The 25,283-nt window shown below is 35.4% G+C and overlaps 1 protein-coding gene across 1 annotated transcript in view; it reads right to left on the bottom strand.

Annotated features, from left to right (window-relative positions):
* LOC127168166 (E3 ubiquitin-protein ligase RNF166) overlaps positions 1 to 24,696 on the bottom strand; it is a 29,545-nt gene extending 4,849 nt beyond the window's left edge. The window contains exons 1-3 of the mRNA XM_051114760.1: positions 24,316 to 24,696; positions 8,021 to 8,177; positions 6,336 to 6,448 (exon numbers count right to left, since the gene is read on the bottom strand). Of these exons, the coding sequence (XP_050970717.1) occupies positions 6,336 to 6,448; positions 8,021 to 8,177; positions 24,316 to 24,485 (440 nt within the window). The 5' untranslated portion in view covers positions 24,486 to 24,696. The remainder of the gene's footprint in view (positions 1 to 6,335; positions 6,449 to 8,020; positions 8,178 to 24,315) is intronic.
* Positions 24,697 to 25,283: the final 587 nt, after the last annotated feature.

Here is a 25,283-nt window from a genome sequence, read left to right as displayed (position 1 = left end):
GCTCTTACATACACGTTGTGAGTTTGGTTAAGAAATCTCATTCCATTTAAAAGTAATAGCCGGCTTAGTAAAGGGGGCCCTGTCGCTTTCAAATGTTTTGGCGTCCCTTTGCGACAGAGTGTCAAAAGTTCTCCAGAGAATCTTCCTGCACTGATTTGGTTCCAATCAGGCAAAAAACCTAGGACTAGTTCGTGAAATTAGGTTTTGTTATGTTTACGACTTATGGTTTGATCTGCCCAATCAGTTTTATGTGGAGACTGCTGATCTTTGGCCACTGTAACAATTATAATAGAAATAAGACACTACAGGGCTGTAACCAATTAAATTAAATTAGCATCTACAAAATCCATCTTTGCACTGACGAAATGGCACAGAAGCTGCATTTGAAGTGGCATTTAGATCTATTTAAACATACTGTTAATGCAGCTCAGATGTGGCTTGAATCCATTTACCTTTGCATAAATAATGTGACGAGGTAAGTTGCTTGGAAACACAAAACAGTTCTGCTAATATCTAATTTGAAAAATTTCATTAACATGTTAAAAAAAAAATAAATAAAAAAAATAAATCAATAAAATGTAATTCAAAATTACAACTTCTTTTTACACTGAATTGTTTTATAAAATCAAAATGACATTTGCAGTCATGCTGATATTCAGAGGAAACTGCACTCCAGCTTGTTTGATTCTACTTAACTATTGTACATCATTCCAAATAAACAAAAATACAAAACCATTTATATTTTGAATTTCGGTGGCATTTTACTGGCATAAAAAAAGGTGACATGCCACAATGAAAGCATACACTCTCAAGGCATGTTTTTGTTTGTGACATACTCAATGTTGGCTCACATCATTGAAACGATTGCATTATTATCGTTGACAGCACTGATTCGTTCAGAAATTCAATGGATTGTGGAAGCAAAGTGGGTTGTGAGTGTTGTTTAATGCTGAATTTAAATATTCTCTTAGCTCTAAAGCCCTCTAAAGCTCACTCGAGTTTGTTCTAGATCATCAGACGTGACATTATGGTGTCTTGGAAAAAATCAGTCTGAACCAGTTTTCTCACCTCCATAGAAAACTGCTGTCTGTCAAACCACTGACTCACTGGGCACTGAGACAGCATTGTGTCATAGCGTCATGGACACACTATTGAACCAGGTCTCTGTGTTTACAAAAGTAACGTTTGTAGGATGGCATAAAGGTCTGGATTAGTAACATGGTTCTAAAATATTTTTGTGATGCCACCACAAAGAATACGATAAACAGCCATGATGCAAGACTTTTGCAGACAGAGACACAGTGGGAATACATCAACATGCTCTGCTTTGAAGAGCTAATTAATTCTTATCCTCCTCTCGCTCTTCCTGTGCTTCAAAGGAAGAGTGAGGCACGACAGAGACGCACACACATAACTCAACCTGGAGTCATCCAATTGGACTTTTATCGGATTCCTGTCTGCAAAACTTTCTATCTGTCTTCAACTGTCAGACATCAGCTTGACATCTCTAGATCTAAGTATACCTACACCGTTAGTGTGTGGGTCTAAAGAGTATCTGTAAAGAATGAAACGTGTCCTGGATCCATATTTTAAAGCTTTTCGCTCATTTTAACTGTTGTCCCAAAGAGCATTGAGTGCTTCAGAGAAGCATGAGTCATAAGGCAGCATTTGCCTAAGAGAGACTTGTGGGATTGGTTGCTCTTTAATGTAGGGAGAAAGAACGGAAGCGTTCTAAAATGCTGTGTCCAAATCGGGTGCAGTGCAACAAGTTTCCACTGATGTAATGCTATTGTTTGTCCTGACTGAAACAGAAAATACTGTATGGTGCAACATCATCACAGCCAATTAGAAAATATTTAATGTTATATAGCCTATACATTGGAGTTGGATTTTAGAACAGAATTTTTAAATCAATGAAATTTCACTGTTGGCAGAGTCACCTATAATAATCTGCGGGAAAAAAGGAAACAAAAAACAAAGGTAAAATAAACAAAATATGTTTGTATCGTCAAGCCTCAGTACCATATGATACAAGATTAAACATAATATTTTGAGAATAAAGTCACAGTCATTGAGAATATAATCATAGCATTAAGATTAAAGTTGTATTAGGGCAAATCCAGCGTTATGGATGTGACATATAAATGCTTAGAGAATGTATGCGTTGCCAATATACTGAACCATGGTTTATATTTGAATAAACCATTGTTGCTAGAGTCTAAACATCAGAAAAATATCAGTCTATGCACAAGTTTTCTATGTTAAAAAAGAAAAATAATCATACGTTATGGATGTGACAAAAAAGGATTTTTTTGAGAGACTACATACTTTGTAGGATTTCTGCGAATTAAAATGCACAAGCCAGACTCAATAATACCCAACAAATAGAGAAGCGATGGCTCTTCACAGAACATTTAATTGTTACTTTATTTTGATGTGTCTATTTATGAGGAGTATGTACTGTTATGGATGTGACAAGCCTGAAAGTAGCACTTTCCAGACTATGGAAAATCATGCACTCAAGCTTCAAAAACCTTAAGAGAGACTTTACATGGGTATTTGAACCACCAAATGTTGACATATGTGCTATCAGTATACTAAAAACCTTTGGTATAAACTTTATTTTTTCATGGTAAGGTTGACATTAGCATGGAATTACCCATCATATAGTTGTAAGATTAATTATTTTGAGAAGAAAGGAAAAAAAAAAATAATAATAATAAATCACATTACATGCTACACTGTGATCACAATGAATAGAATGCCATTCCAGCAGCATAAATGTGGAGGATTTAGTTAAAACTGTGCAGTAAAGCTAGTTTCACTTTGGCTGGATATTCAACTTCCTGGATTGTCTGGAAGTGCCAGTCTTACAAAGTTAACACTAGCGCAAATATGTTACAAAAATATGACACCTCTTAAAAGCCATCCTTACAAAAGAAAAGTGTGAAAATTTCACAAAAAACTATGCAAAACATCTGTGGTTTCCAGCTTTTCATTGTTCACAGGTATTTAGCATAAAAACAATAAGAAATGTTCTAATAGTTAACGTGGGCTCCAACTCTATTAACTGACTCATGTATAAGAACAATAAAACAAATGTTGGTGAAGTGATAGCACCAATCCTTTTGTGTATTTCTAATTTTAAAAATTATTTCAGCACCCTTCCACTTATAAAGAAGAATGGCACCAAAGCCTAGTGGTCTACACAGCTAATAAAAAAGAAAGAACACCCTTAATCATTTAGTTTTATTTTATAACCTCTTCATCTTCCTTCTCTTTGTGTATCCAAAAGTGTTTCACTACTGTATATATGAATATCGAATTGAGACATTCACAAATCAAGCAGTGCTCGCACATTCACATAAGGTGCATTTTTGTGAAACGCATGTAGAAATGGAACACTCCTTTGCAACCTTGCACATCGAAAACCCTCTTAAGAGCTAAGATCCATAGAGAAAGGCCACCCGGGTTGCTGCATTCCACTGTCTTCATAAAAGGCTTTTTTGTGTATATTACTATAGAAACCATTCACTGGAGATGAGGCAAATGATAGCATTGCAAGTCAAGACTAAAGCAAATTCATCTTTTATTATTTTTATTTTCTTAATTGAATCCTGAATTCAGAAATCAGTTGGGTGTATTGTAAAGGCAATCATTTAAAGTAATAATAAATTACAATGGCACTAATATACTCAAAATATTTTAATTTCTCAAATCTCAATCTCATAATATTTTAAAATCTCATATTGCTATTATTCTTGTAATACTACCACTTTATTCACAGAATTTTTACTTTATTCTCAAAATATTACAATTGTAATATCATAACTTTATTGTTATGATCTTAGTTTTATATATATATATATATATATATATATGACAGTACAATGGGGCATCATACTTTTTCATACATGTGACCCTGGACCACAAAACCAGTCGTAAGGGTCAATTTTTTTAAATTGAGATTTATACATAATCTAAAAACCGAATAAATAAGCTTTCTATTGATGTATGGTTTGTTAGGATAGGATAATATTTGATACAACCACTGTTGGGCATGTTACTTTAAAAAAGTAATTAGTTATAGTTGCTAGTTACTTTTAAAAAAAAAAAAAGTTCAAATAAAATGTCAAATAATTTGGATGCCCCCAATACATTAAATGAATTCAATTTAATTTAAATGAATGACATTTTTAGTTTACTCACCAGACGAATATTAAATATCTGAGATAAAGCTTAATGGCACAGTTTTTTAAATATCTGACACTTGGCATCAGTCAGTCAAGCATTATAATATGACATTATGATAATTTATCATTAAACTTTAGTAATTAGAACTTTAATAATTAGAATGACCATGTATGAATACATATTTGTCACGTTGACTGAACTTAGGACTGGTGGTGGTGCTTAAGATAATGTAATTTAGTGTTTCTACAAAAAAAAAAAAAAAAACTAGAAAAACTAAAAATAATACTAATAAGATAACAAAACAACTACAAATTCTACTACAAATAACAATATAAAAAGCACCAAGGATTAATGATCTGCTGGGTTCATGAATATTAATCACATTGTCTGCGTTCGCTCGAACTGATTTGCTGAAATCAAAACAGGGACGATAATAGGTGAGCGCCAGCCATTTGCGTATTAGTTTCGCCTACTACCGGAGAAACCGTCACTTCTTAAAGTCTAAAGAATTCCAAGGGAACTCCGTTATTTTGACAGGAAAATACAGCAAAGAATATTGTTTACATGTAGCGCATCAATTCTGCATGGTATATAAGACTCTCTCGCTCTGTATCTTTCTTTGCGTGTGTGTGAGACAAAGCAACGGTTAGTCATGTGCCTTCACACTAGAGTTTATGGTTCGTCAAATACAGGTACACCGCATCCATTCAGATGAACTAAAAAATAAAATTATTATAATATAATAAATTATAGCAATGTTGCATTTTATTGTCAGTAATGCTAACGGCATTGTAACGGGGGACACTGTAATTTCTTTGATTACTTGTTACTGAAAAAAATAATGCTGTTTATTTATAACGCTCTTATTCCCATCACTGGATGTAACTATTTGAAAATCTGGAATCTGAAGGTGCAAAAACATCAAAATACTGAGAAAACTGCCTTTAAAGTTGTCCAAATGAAGTTCTTAGCAATGCATATTACTAATCAAATATTAAGTTAAGTTTTGATATATTTACTTAATATCCTAATGATTTTTGCCATAAAAGAAAAATCGATCATTTTGACCCATTCAATGTACATATAATGTACTCACCCCCTTGTCATCCAAGATGTTTATGTCTTTCTTTCTTCAGTTGTGAAGAAACTATGCTTTTTGAGGAAAACATTTCTGCATTTTTTTTTTCATATAATGGACTGCTATTGTGCCCCGATTCTGAACTTTCAAAAGGCAGTTTAAATGCGGCGTTAAACAATCCCAAATGCGGTTGTAAACGATCCCAGCCAAGGAAGAAGGGTCTTATCTAGCGAAACAATCATTATTTTTATTTAAAAACTACAACTGAAACACTTTTTAATCTCAAACACTTGTCTTGCCTTTCTCTCCCTGAACTCCCTGTGTATTCTGACTCAAGACAGTTGGGGTATGTCAGAAAACTCAGATCGCATTCTTTTTTTTTTTTTTTTTTTTTTTTTTTTTTTTTTATTATAAACATCGCTGCAGAAGTACTGACCGAGGCTTTGCAAAGTGAACATGCAAAGAATATCGAACACCCTTAACAAAAAAGGTAAAACAGCAATATAGAGCGATTTCGAAGTTTTTCGACATACCCTAACTGTCATGATAAGACCCTTCTTTCTCGGCTGGGATCGTTTACAACCGCATTTGGGATCATTTGAAGCCGCATTTAAACTGCATTTTGGAAGTTCAAAATTGGGGCACCATATCAGTCCATTATATGGAGAAAAATGCTGAAATGATTTCCTCAAAAAACATAATTTCTTTACGACTGAAGAAAGAAAGACATGAACATCGTGGATGACAAGGGGGTGAGTAAATTGTTTGTAAATTGTTGTTCTGGAAGTGGAGTTCCCCTTTAAGCCTGGTTTTGTGGTCCAGGGTAACATATGTGCATTACTTTCTTATTTATTTAACTGATTTACAGGATATTTACATACAAACACATCTGAAAACCTGTGTCTTTCCAAAATGCAGTCACACTAGCATGCAGTGTTCACACACACACACACACACACACACACACACACCAAAAATATAATAAAATTGAGCCAACTGGTGAAGAAAAAAATAAAAGTTTTACGTCAACCTGACCTCAAATGATCCCTGGAGCAATGCTTACCTGGGAATGGGTTGTGAGGTGGGAACGACAGGCATGAACTTTGGGCAGTTGGCCATCTGTTCCTGAACCTTTGTGCAAGATGAAATATGCGATCGCATTTTGACCAGGGTGACCTGGAATATTCAAAGGCACATATAAAAGGCAAAGTGACTAACTTGCGCTGTGATTAAAGTGCCCCATTATGCTTTTTCAGATATTACCTTTTATGCAGCTTATAATATAGCTGTTTGTGAATATAAATGATCTGCAAAGATCAAAGTGCATGACAAATGGAGTTATTATTTCTCAAAAGTAAGAACCAATCCTAAACTGCCTGAAACAAGTCATTAGTAATTGAAGACTAACTTCTGTTGCAAACCTATGTAGTTTCACAACAAATTCTCATAATGCCCACCTATGGTCTTCATGTGTATTTTGACCCACCCCCAAACACTGAAACAGTGGTTGATATTGATTTTAACACAGACACCAGCAATATAACTCCTTTCACTGTGTTCCCATCATTTACTGACGATGTATGGACCATCTTGCACCTCTGGATCACAACCTGTAAGTATGATTAACAATGTATATGTATGCAGTGTTCAAAACGTTTAGTTTTGTGTTGTATATGATGTACACACAGTGCTAACCTGCTAACTCACATTACTGTATTAAAATACTTTTACATTTCACCCCACTATTACCTAAAATTGTGGCAAATAATGACTGTCTGTCATTCTTGCTACTTTGAGTAATGACAAGTGTGTAGCAACATTTTGGATTACAAACTGAAATGTTACATTACTAATCCATGGTAGTGCTCAGTTATTGTATGTACCATTATTGCTTGGGTGATTATTTAGTATTCAGCAGTCGTTAGTGGAGGTAACACTGCAATGTATATTATTCGAAAATTTTTAATAGAAGTTTTTTTTTTTTTTTTTGACCTTGGATACACGTAAACCTATTTAAAAAAAAAAAAAAATCTCCAAAACAAAATTAAGAACCTTTACAATAGCATAATAGGGACACTTTATTACAAATAACACCTTGATCAGATGTACTGTACTGTAAACAGTGTAAATATGACCCTTGCTGGTAATTTTTTTTATCCAGCAATCATGTTTTGCTGACTTGATAGAACTAAAATATCTTTAAAAAAACTGCTGTGTCAAATCACATAAACCAGGGGTGCTCAACCCTGGTCCTGGAGACCGGCTTTCCTGCAGAGTTTAGCTCCAACCCTGACCAAACACACCTGAACCAGCTAATTAGGATCTGAAGGAGCACTTGATAATTACAGACAGGTGTGTTTGATTAGGCTTGGAACTAAACTCTCCAGGAACAGGGTTGGGCACCCCTGACATAAACACAGAACAGTAAGCACACAATAAAAGGTTTCAGTTGTTCTTTTTAAGCTCGCAAAGGCAAATCAGGACATCTCAGTGTGTCAGACTGTGGTTGCTGGGCTGTGCTTGTTTTGCTTTAACTTTTATTTACCATTAAACTGTCAGTGCAGTTTTGAAAGGCTCCTGCGGGAGAGACAGGATGTCGTGCTATAGTGTCCCTGAAGCAAGTTTTAGTGTAAATGCCTTACGTAACGACAGCTGCACTGTTCAGAGGAACATGCCTTGTGGTACAATGCCCAGTTTTTTTTTGTTTTTTTTTTATTCATATTTGTTTGTGCAAGCACAAGGACTAACCTTTTTGCTGCACCCTCTACATGGTGCCTTATATGAAGAGAGCTGCTTCTCCACGCTGGAGGATTTGTCCACTTTCTTTGGATCGAAAGGCATACGGCAGAGTGGACAGAGAGGCGATGTCACCTGCAGACACGGCTGTAGACAGTCCCCACAGAAACTGTGAACACACAGACACAAACATATTACAGACACCATGTAAAGTGGTATGACACAGTGGAACTTAATGTTCTCTCTTATTATTTTTTTTTATTATTTATAATATTCAGTATATATCATAATGATGTATTTGTTCTAATAAGGGATTCATAATTTGGACTACAGTCATTTTTATTAAACTGATTCAAAATATCTTACCCTACAGACAGCATCTAAATGGGGAAAAAATGGTTTGGGTTCTGGGATTGTAGGGAAAGAAAATAATAATTTTAAATTAATCATAATTAACAGGCTCAACATGCATCTTTTCCTTGCATGCTTACCATTTGAATGCTTTTGAGAAAGAAAATTATAGCTAGTGTGTTGCATTAACAGATATATACACACAAGACAGCTAGATGTCTGTCTGAATATAAAAATAACCATAACAACCCATGACTTGACTAACAAGCTGAAGTAATCAAAAAACCAAATGCATTATGCCAGTAACAGAGAGGAGGTTTGCTGAATTGCACATAAGAGGAGCCGGTTATATTAAAGAAAAATCACGCAATGAATCATGTAATCTTTGCCATGAACCTATGATATATAAATGTGCATTACTTTCTTTTTGTTGTGGGGATGCTCTGATTGATATTATGAGATCCTCCCGGCCGTGATTAAAGCATATTCATAGGTTTTGTCTGGAGTTTGTCAGTTGCTGTGCTGCATATTAGAGGAATACTAAAGACATTAGTCCCAAGTGATAGTATTCAAAAAGGACGAGAAATCGTCCAAATCGGCAGGGTGTTGCCAGAGACACTCTAAAAGAATATAAAATTGTTGCCAGAGATGCTTTTGAGTGTTGGCAGAGATGCCCCAGATAAACTTAAGTCAGGTGTGTAGGGGAATTTCTACCACAACTGACTGCAGCTTGGCTAAGAATAAATTTACAGTTGAGGTCAAAAGTTTACATACACCTTGCAGAATCTGCAAAATGTAAATTATTTTACCAAAATATGAGGGGTTATACAAAATGCGTGTTATTTTTTTTATTTAGTACTTATGTATGTGAATATGATATTCCACATAAAAGACATTTACATATAGTCCACCAAAAAAAAAAACAAAAAAAAAAAAACAAGGATGAATAAAAATGACCCCATTCAAAAGTTTACATTTGATTCTTAGTACTGCGTTGTTACCTAAATAATCCACAGCTGTGTTTTTTTGTATAGTGATAGTTGTTCATGAGTCACTTGTTTGTCCTGAACAGTTAAACTACCTGCTGTTCTTCAGAATTCTTTAGTTTTTCTGCATTTTTGTGTATTTTAACCCCTCCAACAATGACTGTGATTTTAAGATCCATCTTTTGACACCAAGGACAACTGAAGGACTCATATGCAAAAGAAGGTTTAAACACTCACTGATACTTCAGAAAGAAACACAGTGCATTAATAGCCAGGGGTGAAAACTTTTTGAATTTGAAGATCAGGGTAAACTGATTTATTTTGTCTTCTGGGAAACATGTAACTATCTTTTGTAGCCTCTGAAGGGCAGTACTAATTGGAAAAAAAAAAAAAAAAAAAAAATGTAACTATCTTTTGTAACCTCTGAAGGGCAGTACTAATTGGGAAAGAAAAAAAAAAAAAGGCAAAATAAGAAAAATTTACACATCTTCATTCTTTTCAAACATTTTCACTCCCCGGTTTTTAATTTTCTTTTGAAGCATCAGTGGGCATTTGAACCTTCTGTTATAATTGCATATGAGTGCCTCAGCTGTTCTCAGTGTGAAAAGATGGATCTCAAAATCATACAGTCTCTGATGGAAAGGGTTCAAATACAGAAAAACGCTGAAAAACCAAAGAATTTGTTGTACCTGAAGGATTTTTGTAAATATCAAGTTGCAGCCTGACCCTTTCTTCATTGAATACTGTTTCAAATGGAAAAACCCATTACAGAAGTAAAGAAGTTGCAAATGCTGTTTCATGTTAACCTTAGAATTTCTATTAAAACATATCAAGGCTCTCATGATTAATCATTTATGCTTTTTTTTATGATCATAACATAACCATGTATACCGGCCTTCTGGTAACAAGACAGTTGCTTTGATCACAACAAAAAGCAAATCATGAATTATCACCACTGTGCCTTTGAGTAAGGCACTTACTTTCAGGTTTCTCCTGAAGGACTTGCTCCTGTAATAAGTGTACTATAAGTGGCACTGGATAAAAGCGTCCACTAAATGTTTACTAACTGCACAAGCCTCTGAGGAGAACAACAATTTTGAACCACTGAACTCTGGCTGGCAGGCAACAGGCCTGTGAATAGCTGAACAAATGCTGATGTATCAGACTATCAGGCATTTAGCCATCACCTTTCAAGCTGGTGTGACTCAGCACGGGGTCCAAATACATGGCAGCATCAGCAAAAAATGGTTAGTGAACTTGCCGTGGCAGCCTTGTCACTTTCTGACAGATGAGGCAAGAGTTTATGGGACTGTAAAAGCAATGAATCATTCCGAGTTTTTTCCGCCAGGCTTACGCCGCGTTTTATGGTACTGTTGAATCCAGGGCCAGGGCCAAACAAGAGCCACTCTATCACTGTCTATACTGAAATGCGGCACTGACTGACTCACAAGGGAACTTGAAGTGAAGGTCAGTTGCTAAGCGTAGCGTTGCTTCTGCAAAATTTCTAAAAATTCAGAGCTGTGTCATTATGTAATTAACTGCATTTTGGTCAAATAAGCATTTGCCATGTCTGTTTTTATTTTTCTAAATTCTTTTAAGATTTAAATTAAATTTATTATCAAAAATTGTGGTAATGAAATAAAACTTTGTCCATTTCATTAATCTTTTATAATGTAATTAAATGAAATTTGAAAAATTCGTTGTGATTCATGCCACAACATGTGAAATGTGAAATGATTGTAAAGTAAATTTCCCACAAAGAACATACAGATTTATTATTCCAGTCTTTTTTGAGGTTTAATATTCAAAAATACAGTCCATATCATGAAGTGTACAGACTTTTTTTTTTTGTAACCTTTGATTCTTTTTTCAGGATTCTTTAATGAATAGCAAGTTAAAAAGAACAGCATTTATTCAAAATATAAATCTTTTCTAACAATGTAAATATATGCTAAGAGATTTCTATAAAAAAAAAACAAACAAAAAAAAGTCTTACTGATCCCAAACTTTTGAGCGGTAGTGTGTATTATAACATAATATATATTTGCCACTGGCACCTCTGCTCTCTAGCTATTGCATATTAGCATAGGCCACTAAAAAAATCTAATCAGCTGACCAGTATTTATGAGAAAAAAATTCATCCCATCAAATGTCATCAAATGTAATCCCATCAAATGTCATTCCCTTTGTGGGCGTTTTACTGAGAGAGAAAACTGACCTTGTTTCTAGTTTAAGTGCTGCTGACTCTCTCCTGCTCCATTGTGCTGCTGTTGAGCATTGCAGACATAATGAGAGCAAATCAAAGCAGGTGCTGGTGGTGAGTTGGGCTTGAGGCTGCTTAGGCCTCTACCCATCTGCCGTGTCTTTCCCTACAATCCCTGTTTTTCACTGCTTAAAGCCTAGCAGGATGGCTGCCCTTCCTCCCTTAGGAGAATGGGGCTTTTTCCATAGCTTTGTAAACATCAGGGAAAACGAGAATGACTCCTAAACAGACAGAATGTTCCAGACAGAACTTGGGCAAGAAATCTGATGGTCTGAAATAACAGACAATAGTTTGACAAGCTTTCTTTCAAAGATGCCATCCTCAAGCAGGAAGCAGTAGAGAGACTTTACACAGAGGTCAGTGATTTCATCATTGCGAGTGTTTCAAATAGCATACTATTGTACCTACTATTTTTACAGGACCTATAGAAAGTAGTATATATACAGTGCACAATTTGCAATTCAGCATGGAATTCCCACATGACCAACCATAGTTGCTAAAATGTGCAAAACACAAATAGAATCCACTGTGATAGATTAATGATCCAACAATGGAACACACTTGATGTTACATTCCAATTTCTTCTTTTTTTTTGATGATAACTGCATAACTGAATTACACATGTAACATAGTGAGGTCATCTGACAAATCTAGAGTTTAAAACATTGAATTTGTATACAATTTCTCATACGATTGTACTATGATGATGATGTGATGATGAATGCATTTATAATTACAAAATATTTCTATTTCAGACAAATGCTGTTCTTCCTAACTTTCTATTCATCAAAGAAACCTGAAAAAAAATTCTACTCCGCTGTTTTCATTGTTATAATAATAAATGTTTTTGGAGCAGTAAATCAGAATATTAGAGTGATTTAGAATGATTATACGAGGATCATGTGACTGGAGTAATGATGCTAAAAATTCAGCTTTGAAATCACAGGGAAAAATTACATTTTAAAATATATTAAAATAAAAAATTATTTTAAATAATAAAAATATTACATTAAAAAAATAAAAATCAAAATTTGACTGTTTTTGCTGTACTTTGGATCAAATAATGCAGGCTTGGTGAGCAGAAGAGACTTCTTTAAAAAAAGATTAAAAATCTTACTGTTCAAAAACATAGTGTAGACATGTATATGTAGATACTACATTTGCTGCTCCAGATACATCAATGGGTCTGACTAGAATGGTCAACAAGATGCTGTTCATCACTCACACTAACAAATCAATTACTTTTTTTGAAAACGCCATTGTATTGTGTAGCCCATGATTCTAATAACCATTGTGTCAAGTTATAAATTGGGATAACCTCTCATGGATGAAAATTTAGTACATTTAGTGCAAATCATCAGCTAAAGTCTGTTGCAGATATAGATTTATATTTGTGAATAACTATGGTTTCAGACACACAGTCCACATGATATTTCTGGACCAGACATTCTAACATGGCAGATGGCTTACATAGAGCAGCCCATAGAAACAGCTGCTAATGAGGCATCTATATACTGTGTATGTGTTTGTGTATGTATACAGTATACAGTCATGGCCAAAAATACCGGCACCATTGCAATTCTGTCAAAAAATGCAACACTTCTCTCAGAAAATTGTTCCAATTGCAAATGTTTTGGTATTCACATGCTTTTTGTTTTTGTTTGCACTGCAACAACACACACACACACACAACAAAAAAACAAACAAACAAAAAAAAAAACAAAGAAGAAAAGTCAAACTTGATAAAATTTCACACAGGACTCAAAAATGGACTGGACAAAATTATTGGCACCTTGTCAAAATTGTAAGAAACAATTGCTTTTCAAGCATGTGATGCCCCTGTAATTTGTATTTAGACACCTGTGGTAATATAATAATCACACTTGCAACCAGTTAAAATGGAGAAAAGTTGACTCAACCTTTGTGTTGTGTGTCACACTGAGCATGGAGAAAAGAAAGAAGTGTAAAGACTTGTCTGTGGATTTGAGAGAAAAAATTGTGGAAAAACATGGACCATCTCATGGCTACAAGTTCATCTCCAAAGATCTTAATGTTCCTGTGTCCACCTGTGCGCAATATCATCATTGGTTTACAGCCCATGGCACTGTAGCTAACCTCCCTAGATGTGGACGGAGGAGCAAAATTAATGAAAAATTACAATGAATGATTGTTCGAATGGTGGATGAAGAACCCTGATTAACTTACAGACAGGGTACAACAGTGTCAGTTTGCCATTGTCATCTGTCGCCATCTGAATGAAAAGGGACGCTATGGTAGGAGACCCAGGAGGACACCACTGCATAAAAAAGCAAGACTTGATTTTGCCAAAACGTATGTGACAAAACCACAATCCTTCTGGGAGAATGTACTGTGGACAGATGAGACAAAAGGAGAGCTTTTTGGTAAAGGACATCATGGCACAGTTTACAGAAAAAGAAATGAGGCCTTCAAAGAAAAGAACACAGTCCCTACAGTCAAACATGGTGGAGGTTCAAAGATGTTTTGGGGTTGCTTTGCTGCTTCCAGCATTGGATGCCTTGACTGTGTGAACAGTATCATGAAATCTGAAGATTAGCAAAGAATTTTGGGGCGCAAAAGAGTGGGCAGTGTCAGAAAGTTTGCGTCTCCACCAGAGGTCATGGGTCTTCCAGTAGGACAATGACCTGAAACAAACTTCAAAAAGCGCTCAGAAATGGTTACAAACAAAGCACTGGAGAGTTCTGAAATGGCCAGCAATGAGTCCAGGTCTGAATCCCATAGAACACCTGTGGAAAGATCTCAAAACAGCAGTTGGGAGAAGACATCCTTCAAATCTGAATGACCTGGAGCAGTCTGCAAAAGAAGAGTGGTCCAAAATTCCAGTAGAGAGGTGTAAGAAACTCATTCATGGTTACAGGAAGTGACTGATTTCAGTTATTTTTTTCCAAAGGGGGTGCTACCAAATATTAAGTTAAGGGTGCCAATATTTTGTCCAGTGCATTTTTAAGGTTCTGTGTGGAATTGTATCAGATTTTACATTTCTTCTCTGTTTTTTTGTGTTGCTTCAATGCAAACAAAAAAATAAACATGCGAGTACCAAAACATTTGCAACTGCAACAATTTTCTGAGAGAAGGGTTGTATTTTCTGACAGAACTGCAAGGGTGCCGATATTTTTGGCCATGACTGTATGTACTACTTAAGTATTCCATTATGAACACAAATGATTTTTCTAGAAGTCAACTTACTGGAGTCAACAACGATTATGTAAAACATCAAAAGACTCATCTAAAGCAGCAGCAATTAAATTACTGCACAACCGACTATAGGATCTACTTTAAAGAGATATTTAAGGGGTTATTAATGGGTTCTTAAAGCTGAAGGGTGTAACTTCTATCACAAAAAAAAAGCTGCCAAAATAAAGCATGTTTCTGGAGAATCAACCTCAGCACAGTTGTCTCTGTATATGTTCCTGTTTCAAATGCACACTTCATGTGCACTTCCGGTATTGAGGACTTACGATAGCAGCAGGGAGTCTCAATTGTTATTTTAGCTTTCAGAAGGATGCACCTTCGATACATTTTATGCACATAATTGCTCACAAACATGCAGCTTAAACTTTGGAAGAAATCTAGTGTCCTTGCATACCATGCGTATTTATTGTGTTCAAATGTTGATTTGGAATGTTACGAGCTGTGGAGGCATTTGAAAGAAGAAAAGAAAGTCATGTCAATTCTCAGAACAAATAAAAAACCAACACAAAAAAAGGAATGACAGACTACATTCCCATTAGCAAGTCCAAAAAAGGATTTACAGTATAATTCTGTACACTATTCCACACATTCTCCTCCTGTTAAAGAAGAACAGACATGTTCACAATCTAACTTACTAGTTGCTAAAATACTGCAGAATATATCATTGTTTTATTATATTGATTAGTCTAGAAGGGTTACATAAGGTCATGTAAAGATAAGCAGGGCAGACTCATTTCTGCTCCTATGGCTTTCAATTAGGACACGGCAGCATTTACATTTCTGAACACAGATTTGCAGTGGAAAAAAAGCGGGGTTGGGCAGAGCAGTGGCACCCTCTGTTCATCTAAGTACGACCATTACATGGTCCACCTGTCTGTCGAAGCCAAGTGATACATTAAAATATTCAACTCTCTTTATAACCTAAAAAAGTCCAGAAACTGAACTGAAAAAAACTGAACACATCTACAATCAATGTTTTCAAGTAGATGAACATTTTGGTCTTTCACGGCATCTCCAGCTTCTACAAACAAACCACAGCTGTATAAATGTCATACAGCAGTCAAACAGGATACACTATAAATACTGTTATTTCTCTAGATTAATCAAATAAGAACACGGTTCATCTGAGGTAAAAATATAGTAAACGGAAGTAATGACAATAAGTGAATTTGCATTTTTTTCTGGAAGCAGCTCTGCAGTCTACCTCCTGCTGTTGTGGCCCTTGAAGGCTAGGGTGGTCCATTGTTCTCTGTGAAAACATACATTTCCATATTGTCAGCAATGTTAAATATTCTTTTGAAGACAGCAGGCAACTATTACTCCTGTTTTGCCTTTAAAAGATGACAAGACGATGTAATCTGGTTTGCCTCTTTACTTAAAGGCACAGTTCACCCAAAAATGAACTTTTATTTGTCATTATTTACTGTACCTCAAGTTGTTCCAAACCTGTACAAGTTTATTTTTCTTTGGAAGATAAAAGAAAGTATTTTGAAGAAACAGTTGAGGGTCCCCATTTGCTTCCACGGTATGGAAAAAAAAATTCTAAGTCAATCAATGGGGACCATCAACTGTTTGGTTACCAACATTATTCAAAATATCTTCTTTTGTGTTCAACAACAACAACAACAAAAAAAAAAGAAATTAATGCAGGTTTGAAATAGCTCAAGACTAAATAAATAACAACAAAATGCTCATTTTTGGGTGAACAATTCTTAAACCCCTTTAAGAATTTGGAATAAAAAATACTGAAATAACACTGAGCACAAGCATCCGCTTCTACTGTGTCATATCAGAGTAGCTATTCATTTACATGTTAAAGTGTCCCTAGATTCTTATTGATAATAGGCTAAATATGTAACAATTAAATTTTTTGCTCATGATTCTCACAGTGTAAGATTAAGAACTCATTAGTTCACTTTGAAGCCTGTAAAAATCATTGAAAATGGAAGGTTGGGGAGGGGAGGTGACAGTCTCATTACGAAATAAAGGTTTTTCTCAAATCCACGTTGGCCACAATTTATGACACCCTTTTATTTAATACTTTTTGAAACCTCCATTTTCCAAGCTCTTTCCTATAATTCCTGGTTAGGACATCATCTGACAAGAGAATATAGACCATTTTCTCTCTTTCAAATTGTGTCGATGTTCATGCACTCTCATCTTCACTTCACCCCACTAATTTTCAGATCAAGGACCTGGGATGGCCATGGCTGATGTATTTTTGTGTTGATTTTGATGGTTTTTTTTTTTTTTTTTTTTTTTTTAATTGTTGTCCTAATGGAAGATCCAGCCACTGCCCATTATAAGGTTTCTAGCAGGGACGGTAAGGTTTAGATTTTTTATCTGTTGCTGTTAGAATACCTGGAACTCTGACAGAAAAAAATAGACCCACAACATTAAAGACACAGCAGTATATTTTATTGCACACATGGGGTACTTTTTTATGTGCACCAAAAGCCATCTTCATTTTTTACTTTTATCTGACCATAGAATCCAGTCCCATTAGAAGTGGCATGGTGTCTGGCAAATTAATATGCTGGAGAGTGTTTTTGGATGAGAGCAGAAGATTTTTTTCTTGAAACGCTCCCAAAGATCTTGGGGATGGTGTAGGTGCTGTTTGATTTTTTTTTTTCTTTTTTTGAGGTATTCTGACCTTGAGATTCAACTATTTTCTGCAATTCTCCAGAGTGTCCTTGGAACCACTCAAACTATCCTCCTTGCCTTGCTTGAAGACAATATAGACACACATCCTCTTCCAGGCACATCTGTAACATTTTCTATTGAGTGGAAATTCTTAATTATTACTTTGATGGTGGAAATGGGAATGTTCAGTGCTTTAGATATCTTCTTACAGAAATAATCTTTTGCTGAACATCAGAACTACATTCTTTGGTTTTACTCATTGTGATTGATGACTAAAGGAAAAGTCCACTTCCTGAACAACAATTCACAAATAATTTACTCTCCCCTTGTCATCCAAGATGTTCATGTCTTTCTGTCTTCAGTCGTAAAGAAATTATGGTTTTTGAGGAAAGCATTTCAGGATTTTTCTTCATATAACTGACTTGATTGGTGCCCTGATTTTGAACTTCCTAAAATGTAGTTTAAATGCAGCTTCAAAGGGCTCTAAATGATCCCAGCCGAGGAAGAAGGGTCTTATCTAGCAAAACGATCGGTCATTTTTTTTTCCGGAAACTAAAAATATGTATACTTTTTAAGCACAAAAGCTTGTGCAGCACAGGCTCTGGGATGTGCATTCACAATGCTAAGTACTATTGAATCACATCAAAAGGTCAAACTACAGACCCAGTGTTTACAAAGCGACTGCGCAAAGACTAAGAAAGTGCAAGTAAGTCAAGTCAAACGCTGTTTACAAACAAAAAGGTACGATTTGAAATTGTAGGAGAAAATAAGATGGAGTTTTTCGCCATACTCTAACTTTTTTAGCCGTCCACAGACGATGAACTTAGACGTGATTCGTAGCAGTGATGATTGGAAGTTCTGATCATTTTACCAACTTAGCCTTGACAGCAAAATGAACGAACCTTTTTTCTTGTCATTTTGTTCATTTTAGCAAAATATAATTAAAATGTTACATGTTACTTCCCTAACACATCTACTGCTTACACAAACGTTGATTACACTACATCAAGACAAAACTATAATGCTATAAGAAACAGAAAAGATTAATTCATTGTTTACCTGCGTCTTTAGTCTATGATTAGCTCACCTCACCTCTTATCTGACCAGTTTTCGGGTTTGAGTCGTTTGTTCATAACGTGACAGCCCCATAAGCTCAACCAATGCAGTGTGAGCCGGAAAAATAATTGATTAGTTCGTCTCTCGAGTCTTCGGGTTCGAGTTGTTTGTTCATCATGTGACAGCCCCATAAGATGAACAAACGACTCGAAAAACCCGAAGACTCGAAACAGGTGAACTAATTCCAGTACAGAACCTAACAGGATGTTGCACATGCGCGACTGAACAAATCACTCACCGAGACGACTCATTCTTTCCAAGTCACATTAAAGATTCATTTAAAAAGAACAAATCGTTCAAGAACGACCCATCACTAATTTCGTTGCATTGTGAACACGCTTCCCAGAGCCTGTGCTACACATGTTTATGTGCTTAAAAAGTATACAAATTTTTATTTTTCAAAAAAAAAAAAAAAAAAAAAGAATTACAGATCGTTTTGCTAGATAAGACCCTTCTTCCTTGGCTGGGATCAAGCTGCATTTAAACTACATTTGAGAAGCTCAAAATCTGAAATGCTTTCCTCAAAAACCATAATTTCTTTACGACTGAAGACAGAAAGACATGAACATCTTGGATGACAAAAGGGTGAGTAAATTATTTGTAAATTGTTGTTCTGAAAGTGGAGTTCTCCTTTAAAGGAATTTGGCCTTTGTTTTCCCTCACATTTATATTCCTGTAAAACAGGAAGCCATGGCTGGACAAAAGCATGTTCATAATCAAAAGGATCAAAAGGATTAACAATGCAGATTTATTTTCACAGGCTTCTTGGTTCATATTTACCAAGGGTGTTAATAATTCTGGATACAACTGTATATATAACATGTATATGAGCCTAGTAATTGCAATAGTCTTGTATTTCTGAGTCTTCTGTGGTTAAAAGAGATATTTCATCTAACACATGCAGTCACTAGCCTATAGCAAAGCCTTTCAAAAATCTATACTTCCATGCATCTTTCTCTCTCATTCATCAGCTCCTCCTTCCTTTCATCTTCTCACTGTTGTCTCTTCCTCACCTTAAGAGCCCCCCTCAATCATTCTTAACACAACAGTATTCATGCGTTGGCATCTCATTTAACTGTGGTGAATAATTCAATAGCTCTAGAGAAAGCACCATGTGTTGTGCTTGAATGTGTCACTGAACCAGGAACGTTAAGATCTAAACTCCACCAGCCATCTGATGCACTTAACAGAAGCCAAGATCAGCCTTAACTTTAAAACCAAGTTTTCTGAAGACTTAACAACAAGGAAATATAACCAACCAAATACAACAAGACAACACAACAAATGTAGGCGCCATTAGTTGGACAAACAGATCTCGCCTGGGGTTGAGCCTACATTGCTGTCTGCAGGCTGGTCAGGATGTTCAAACAAACAGAGGAGTGATAGTGCCAAAGAGCTGTGTTTACACTTCTCAGGGAAATCAAAACATGAATGATTTATTTTGGTGTGTCTGCATCTTAACCTCTAAAACACTGCTCTTCTAATTAACCAACAAAGCAGCAAAAACTTGTCCTGTGTATATATGTGACTCTGGACCACATAAGGGTCAATTTTTTAAAATTGAGATTTATACATTAGATTTATTCCATTGATGTATGGTTTGTTAGGACAGGACAACATTTGGCAGAGATACAACTATTTGAAAATCTGGAATCTAAGGGTGCAAAAAAAGAGAAAAATCGCCTTTAAAATTGTGCAAATAAAGCTCTTAGCGATGCATATCACTAATTAAAAATTAAGTTTTGATATATTTATGGTAGGAAATTTACAAAATATCTTCATGGAACATGGTCTTTACTTAACATCCTAATGACTTTTGGCATAAAAGAAAATCTATAATTTGGACCCATACAATGTATTTTTGGCTATTGCTACAAACATACCTGTGTTACTTAAGACTGGTTTTGTGGTCCAAGATCCAACACACACACACACACACACACACACACACACACACGTGTATTATATTATTAGCTGTTATAATCTGTTTTGCTATATATACATACTTGTATATGTTCCAAAAAAATCTAATTAGTTAGTTAAACATTTTAATATACATTAGCATACATACATTTTTTAGTATGATCAAAACAGACAAAAAGGAGTATGATCAATTTTGAGTTTGGAAAAAACATTATATGCTTAACAGCGTTTTCATTTTAAAATGCTTTCCATCCACACTAGCGTTTTCCAAAAGTGTCTCATCCACACTGAAACACCAGAAAATGTTAAATTTGCTTTACTGCGCATGCGTAAAGCCTCAAAAAAGCTCACGGAGATGATACGGAGAGAAGTTCTTTCTGGCAAGATCATTTTATTTAGAAAAATATCTCACCATTCACTGACACACTCACTTACCATTATGTCTGATCAAAAAGGCAACTGCCCTAATGTTTTGCTGCAAACAACAATCACGAGTAAATTTTCTGTCATCAAGACGGAGATATGAAGACTGAAGTAACATCTGTAGCAACAGTATGAAAGTGAATGACACATAACAGGCACAATAACAATATAAAAATAGATGTCTATTGGCACAATGCGTCACGTGACTAAACATGCATCATTGTTTCCAAAACCTCCATTTTCACAGTCCACACTACAATGCAAAAAGGGCTTTTTTCTTTTTCAAGAATTCACTTTGGAGAATGTTTTCAAAAAGCTATTTTCTGTGACAAAAAATGCCATCTCAGTGTGGACGGAAGGCCAAATTGGACAGAAAAAGATGTGTTTTCAAACAAAAACGTATTAGTGTGGACAAGGCCTAAGCTCTGAGCCACAACAGGTGTGAATGAATAAGTATGTGTGAGCGGAAATGTTAGTGGATCACAAACATAATCAAGATTATTATTTTCTTTTCAGCAAATCAGTTATGACCACTGGACAAACAGAGACGATTAACTGAAATATAAGGGGTTGACATTTACTCACCCTCATGTCAACCTGACATGATCCTTGTGTAATTAAACCAAATGCAAATCTCAAAAAAAATCACAGATATACTACCAAATCTTTTCTGATGCAAATAAAAGAAAGCAACATGAAAGGGGAAACAAAAAAGGCTTAAAAAGGATACATCTTTAGGCATATGCCTCCTACTCTTGAGAGGAGCCACAGCATTGCACATCCCGTGAATGTGTTATATGAATGTGTTATAGGAGTGTGGGCAGTTCTGTACAAAACCAAAGACAGCATCAGAAAACTCCAGCCCACATTATTTATGAGGGCGGTCAACTACAGTTTAATCAATGTGCTACAATCTCACCTGTATCTCTGGCAGGAACATATGGTGGCGGTGGCATAGAGAGATAAGGATTAGGACAGTTTTTTTTTAACCTACTTATAAAACCATCTAATCTGTATTCAGCAGGTAGAGCATGGGATGCATTAGAAAATGAGCATGTAGACAAGCGAAGTCTGTGTGCCTCTTATTGTTGTCAGGGTGGTACAGGTGCTTCAGTGACAACTGCCCTATTTAATTGCATAAAACTCATTAGAACACAAATTTCATAGCAATTAAATCAGTATGTAATGTTTGCAAAGGTGGGATGCACTATATTTCTATATGTCTGCACATATGCATATATGATAATGAAATACCATGCACACTTTTATAGGTTCAATAAAATGTTCCATTTCAAAAAATGTGGTTTTTCAAACTATTATTTCACATGTCAGGCTTTTCAGGGTTAAGCATCAATTATCAAGAAAAAATAGATCCCTCAGGTTTACAGCAGCTGTGTGAAGGTTACTGTGTTTCCCTCATCAAAAATTCATTTTTTCCTGAAAGGGCAGTAAAAGGGCAAGGGCAGTCCCTGGGTTTTTCAGCATGAAACTAGCAGCGATAACCAATCTCCTCCCAGTAATGCTCTACTCAGACCTCCAGGTGAAAAGCAATCTATGTTTAGGATGTCAAGCTTTACTCTTCATTACAGAAAAGCACCAAAACATGTCAGTTATCAAAGGCACAATTTGCTGTGTTTGACTTGTTCATTAACATCTACATAATAAAAAATAAAATCCACAAATTAGCCCTTATTAGATTAACTGTGAAGACAAAAAGTGAAGACTTTTGCAAAGTGAATTTGCATATATTGACAATTGAAGTAGCGGAGATACTGACAGTTCAAATGTGTCTCTAAATGTATCTATTGTTATGAAGCACAGTACTGCTCCATGGATCAAAGAGTGACCAATTCAGCCATTCAAAGCAAGTGTGGGTTATTTTATACTGTTTTATATTATATAAATTCAGAACCCTTATGTTAACATTTCCTGTATTAAAATTTCTTCAGTTCTTCAATCTTTTACTGTATGACCTTAATTATGTGTAACAATACTCTGAAAGTGTAATTCTACAGTAGAATTTCCAGATGATTTTTTGTTTCACAAATGAAACTCAATCACACTACATCATTTCTGAATTATATAAGTTCATACTACTTGTACTATTAGGATTGTAAAAATGTAAACATTACTAAGAATTTGCATTAAATGTATTCCTCTAACTTATGAAAAGAAAATACATTCAGCAAAAAGAAACTGTTATATTACTGAGCACTATTTTATGCTGTAAGAGACTTTCAGAAAGAAAGTAATAACACTGTTGTATTGTGCACGTTGCTGTTTGACGTTTTTTTTTTTTTTTTAAAGTTAAAGTGAGTGACAGCATTTACCAGGGCAATAGCAGAGATTTCTGAAAGCCTTTTTCAATGTCACGTTTTTCCATGGTGGGCTGTGGAGTGTTTTATACAGTCTCTTACGTGAAACGGTATTGAAGTCGGAAAGTTCAACTCTTTAGTGAATCGGTTCTTTTGAACATTCGTTTCAATGCATTGTTTCAGGAACCGATTCAGTGACTCATTTCATAATTCGGGTTTGTTTTAATGTCACGCAAGTACCCCGTCAAGCGTATTTCTGGTTCTTAAAAACACGTACGCTTGGTTCTTCATTTGACCAAGTTTGCATCAAAAGTGTCAACTCAAAACAGGGTAAATGCATTTTATAACCATAATAAGCGATATGAAATGCTACAATTTTAATTAGAGTAACGTTAAACCTAATTGTGCTCCCAATCAACGCACACATATTAAAAAGTACGTAAGACACTGATAACTCAAACCCGGTTCCGACTGGTTTGCGGTTCGGTTCGAATGATTCTTTCAAAAGAATCGAAACAGACATCACTATAAAATATCACTCGCAGCTTTCTCGCTTTGTTCTCTCCTGCGTAGCTCACAGATGGGAAGTGAAACTTAAAAACCCCAACTGACGGATATGATGCTTCTATTTTTTTGTCGAAATCATTTAGAAAACTGTAAGCTCATGAAATGCATAAACAAATTAAAGGATGCCAATGTCGAGCATCCTTTTTTATGTCCCAAGGCTGACAAAGAAACATGATGTTGGAGTCGTGCAAGCACAAAGGGATGCAAACTGTTTTTCATCTTCAAAGAGTGACATTACAGAATTTATCTTAAATAAAATAATTAAACTATGATTGAAAGCGTGTGTGGGGCTTTTAATTTATTATTCTCTAAAACAATGCGGTTGGAAAAATCTTTTCTCCACATCATTAAAATATTTTTGCAATTAACGCATATTGTAGGAAGTGTACATGCATGAATGCCAATGCCAAAGTGACCACTCAAAAATTGATGTTTTGCTTCTACAACAGAAACACTCAATGAATATTAAAGAAAGGCCACTATACTCACGTATGGGCGCAGCTTGCGATGCTGACAGGTTTGTGGTACACCTCCAGACAGATGGGACAGGAGAACTGGCTCTCCAGGCTTTCCCCAGGTGCGGCTGCTGCGGCTCCATTTTGCTGCTGATGCTGCCTGAGCTGAGCAGCAGACACAAAACTGCGGAACATCGCCATCATGAACACAGACCGCAGGATGAACCACTAATACTGCCGATGCAAATAGGATTCCGTGGTTTTAACGAATGTCTCGCAGGGAAAGTGTGATTTACACAACATTAGATACTGCATCTGCGATCTCCAACACTGTTAACGAAGGAGGACACGCCGTTGTTCCAAAGAAGTAAACATTACATGGTAGCTTTAACGGAACGGTCTCGATCCGATTAGACCAACAAAATGATGGGAGTTGTAGTTTTTACAGCGTTTATTTTCGCAGAGTGACTGTTTAATAGAACTACATTTCCCAGATATGGCACTCACAATTCCATAGAGCATAGATAGATGGCGTCAACATGAATGTAGTGAATGAGACATAGGTCTACGTTGTCAATAATAAAAAATAGGAATGAATATTATTTCTGTAGGATAAAATAGTGACAAAATTGTAATATTTGGAACAGTTCTTTTTGACCGAAAATGCTATCCTTTTAAAATACATTAAAATCATACGATGCAAACACTATAGCTAAAATGACGATAAACAAAAAAATAAATAATAACAACATAATAGTATTTTAATATTTTATCTTGATATATGCATGTCATACGAATGATATAACAGTTTAATGTCAATAAACAAAATAAATCATTTTACAAATTTCAGAAAATAAAAAAAGAGAAGATAACTTAAAAACTTTACATATACCCAATGCGCATGCTTTGCTGTTGTTGTTTTTTTCGAATCAAAAGGTTTTTGTATGTGTATAGGGTACTCATTAACCCACAGAAAATAAACATAATACATCAAGACAACAG

The sequence above is a fragment of the Labeo rohita genome, chromosome 7 (assembly GCF_022985175.1).
Source record: "Labeo rohita strain BAU-BD-2019 chromosome 7, IGBB_LRoh.1.0, whole genome shotgun sequence".
Taxonomy (NCBI): domain Eukaryota; kingdom Metazoa; phylum Chordata; class Actinopteri; order Cypriniformes; family Cyprinidae; genus Labeo; species Labeo rohita.
This window is presented reverse-complemented; position numbering and strand designations above follow the sequence as displayed.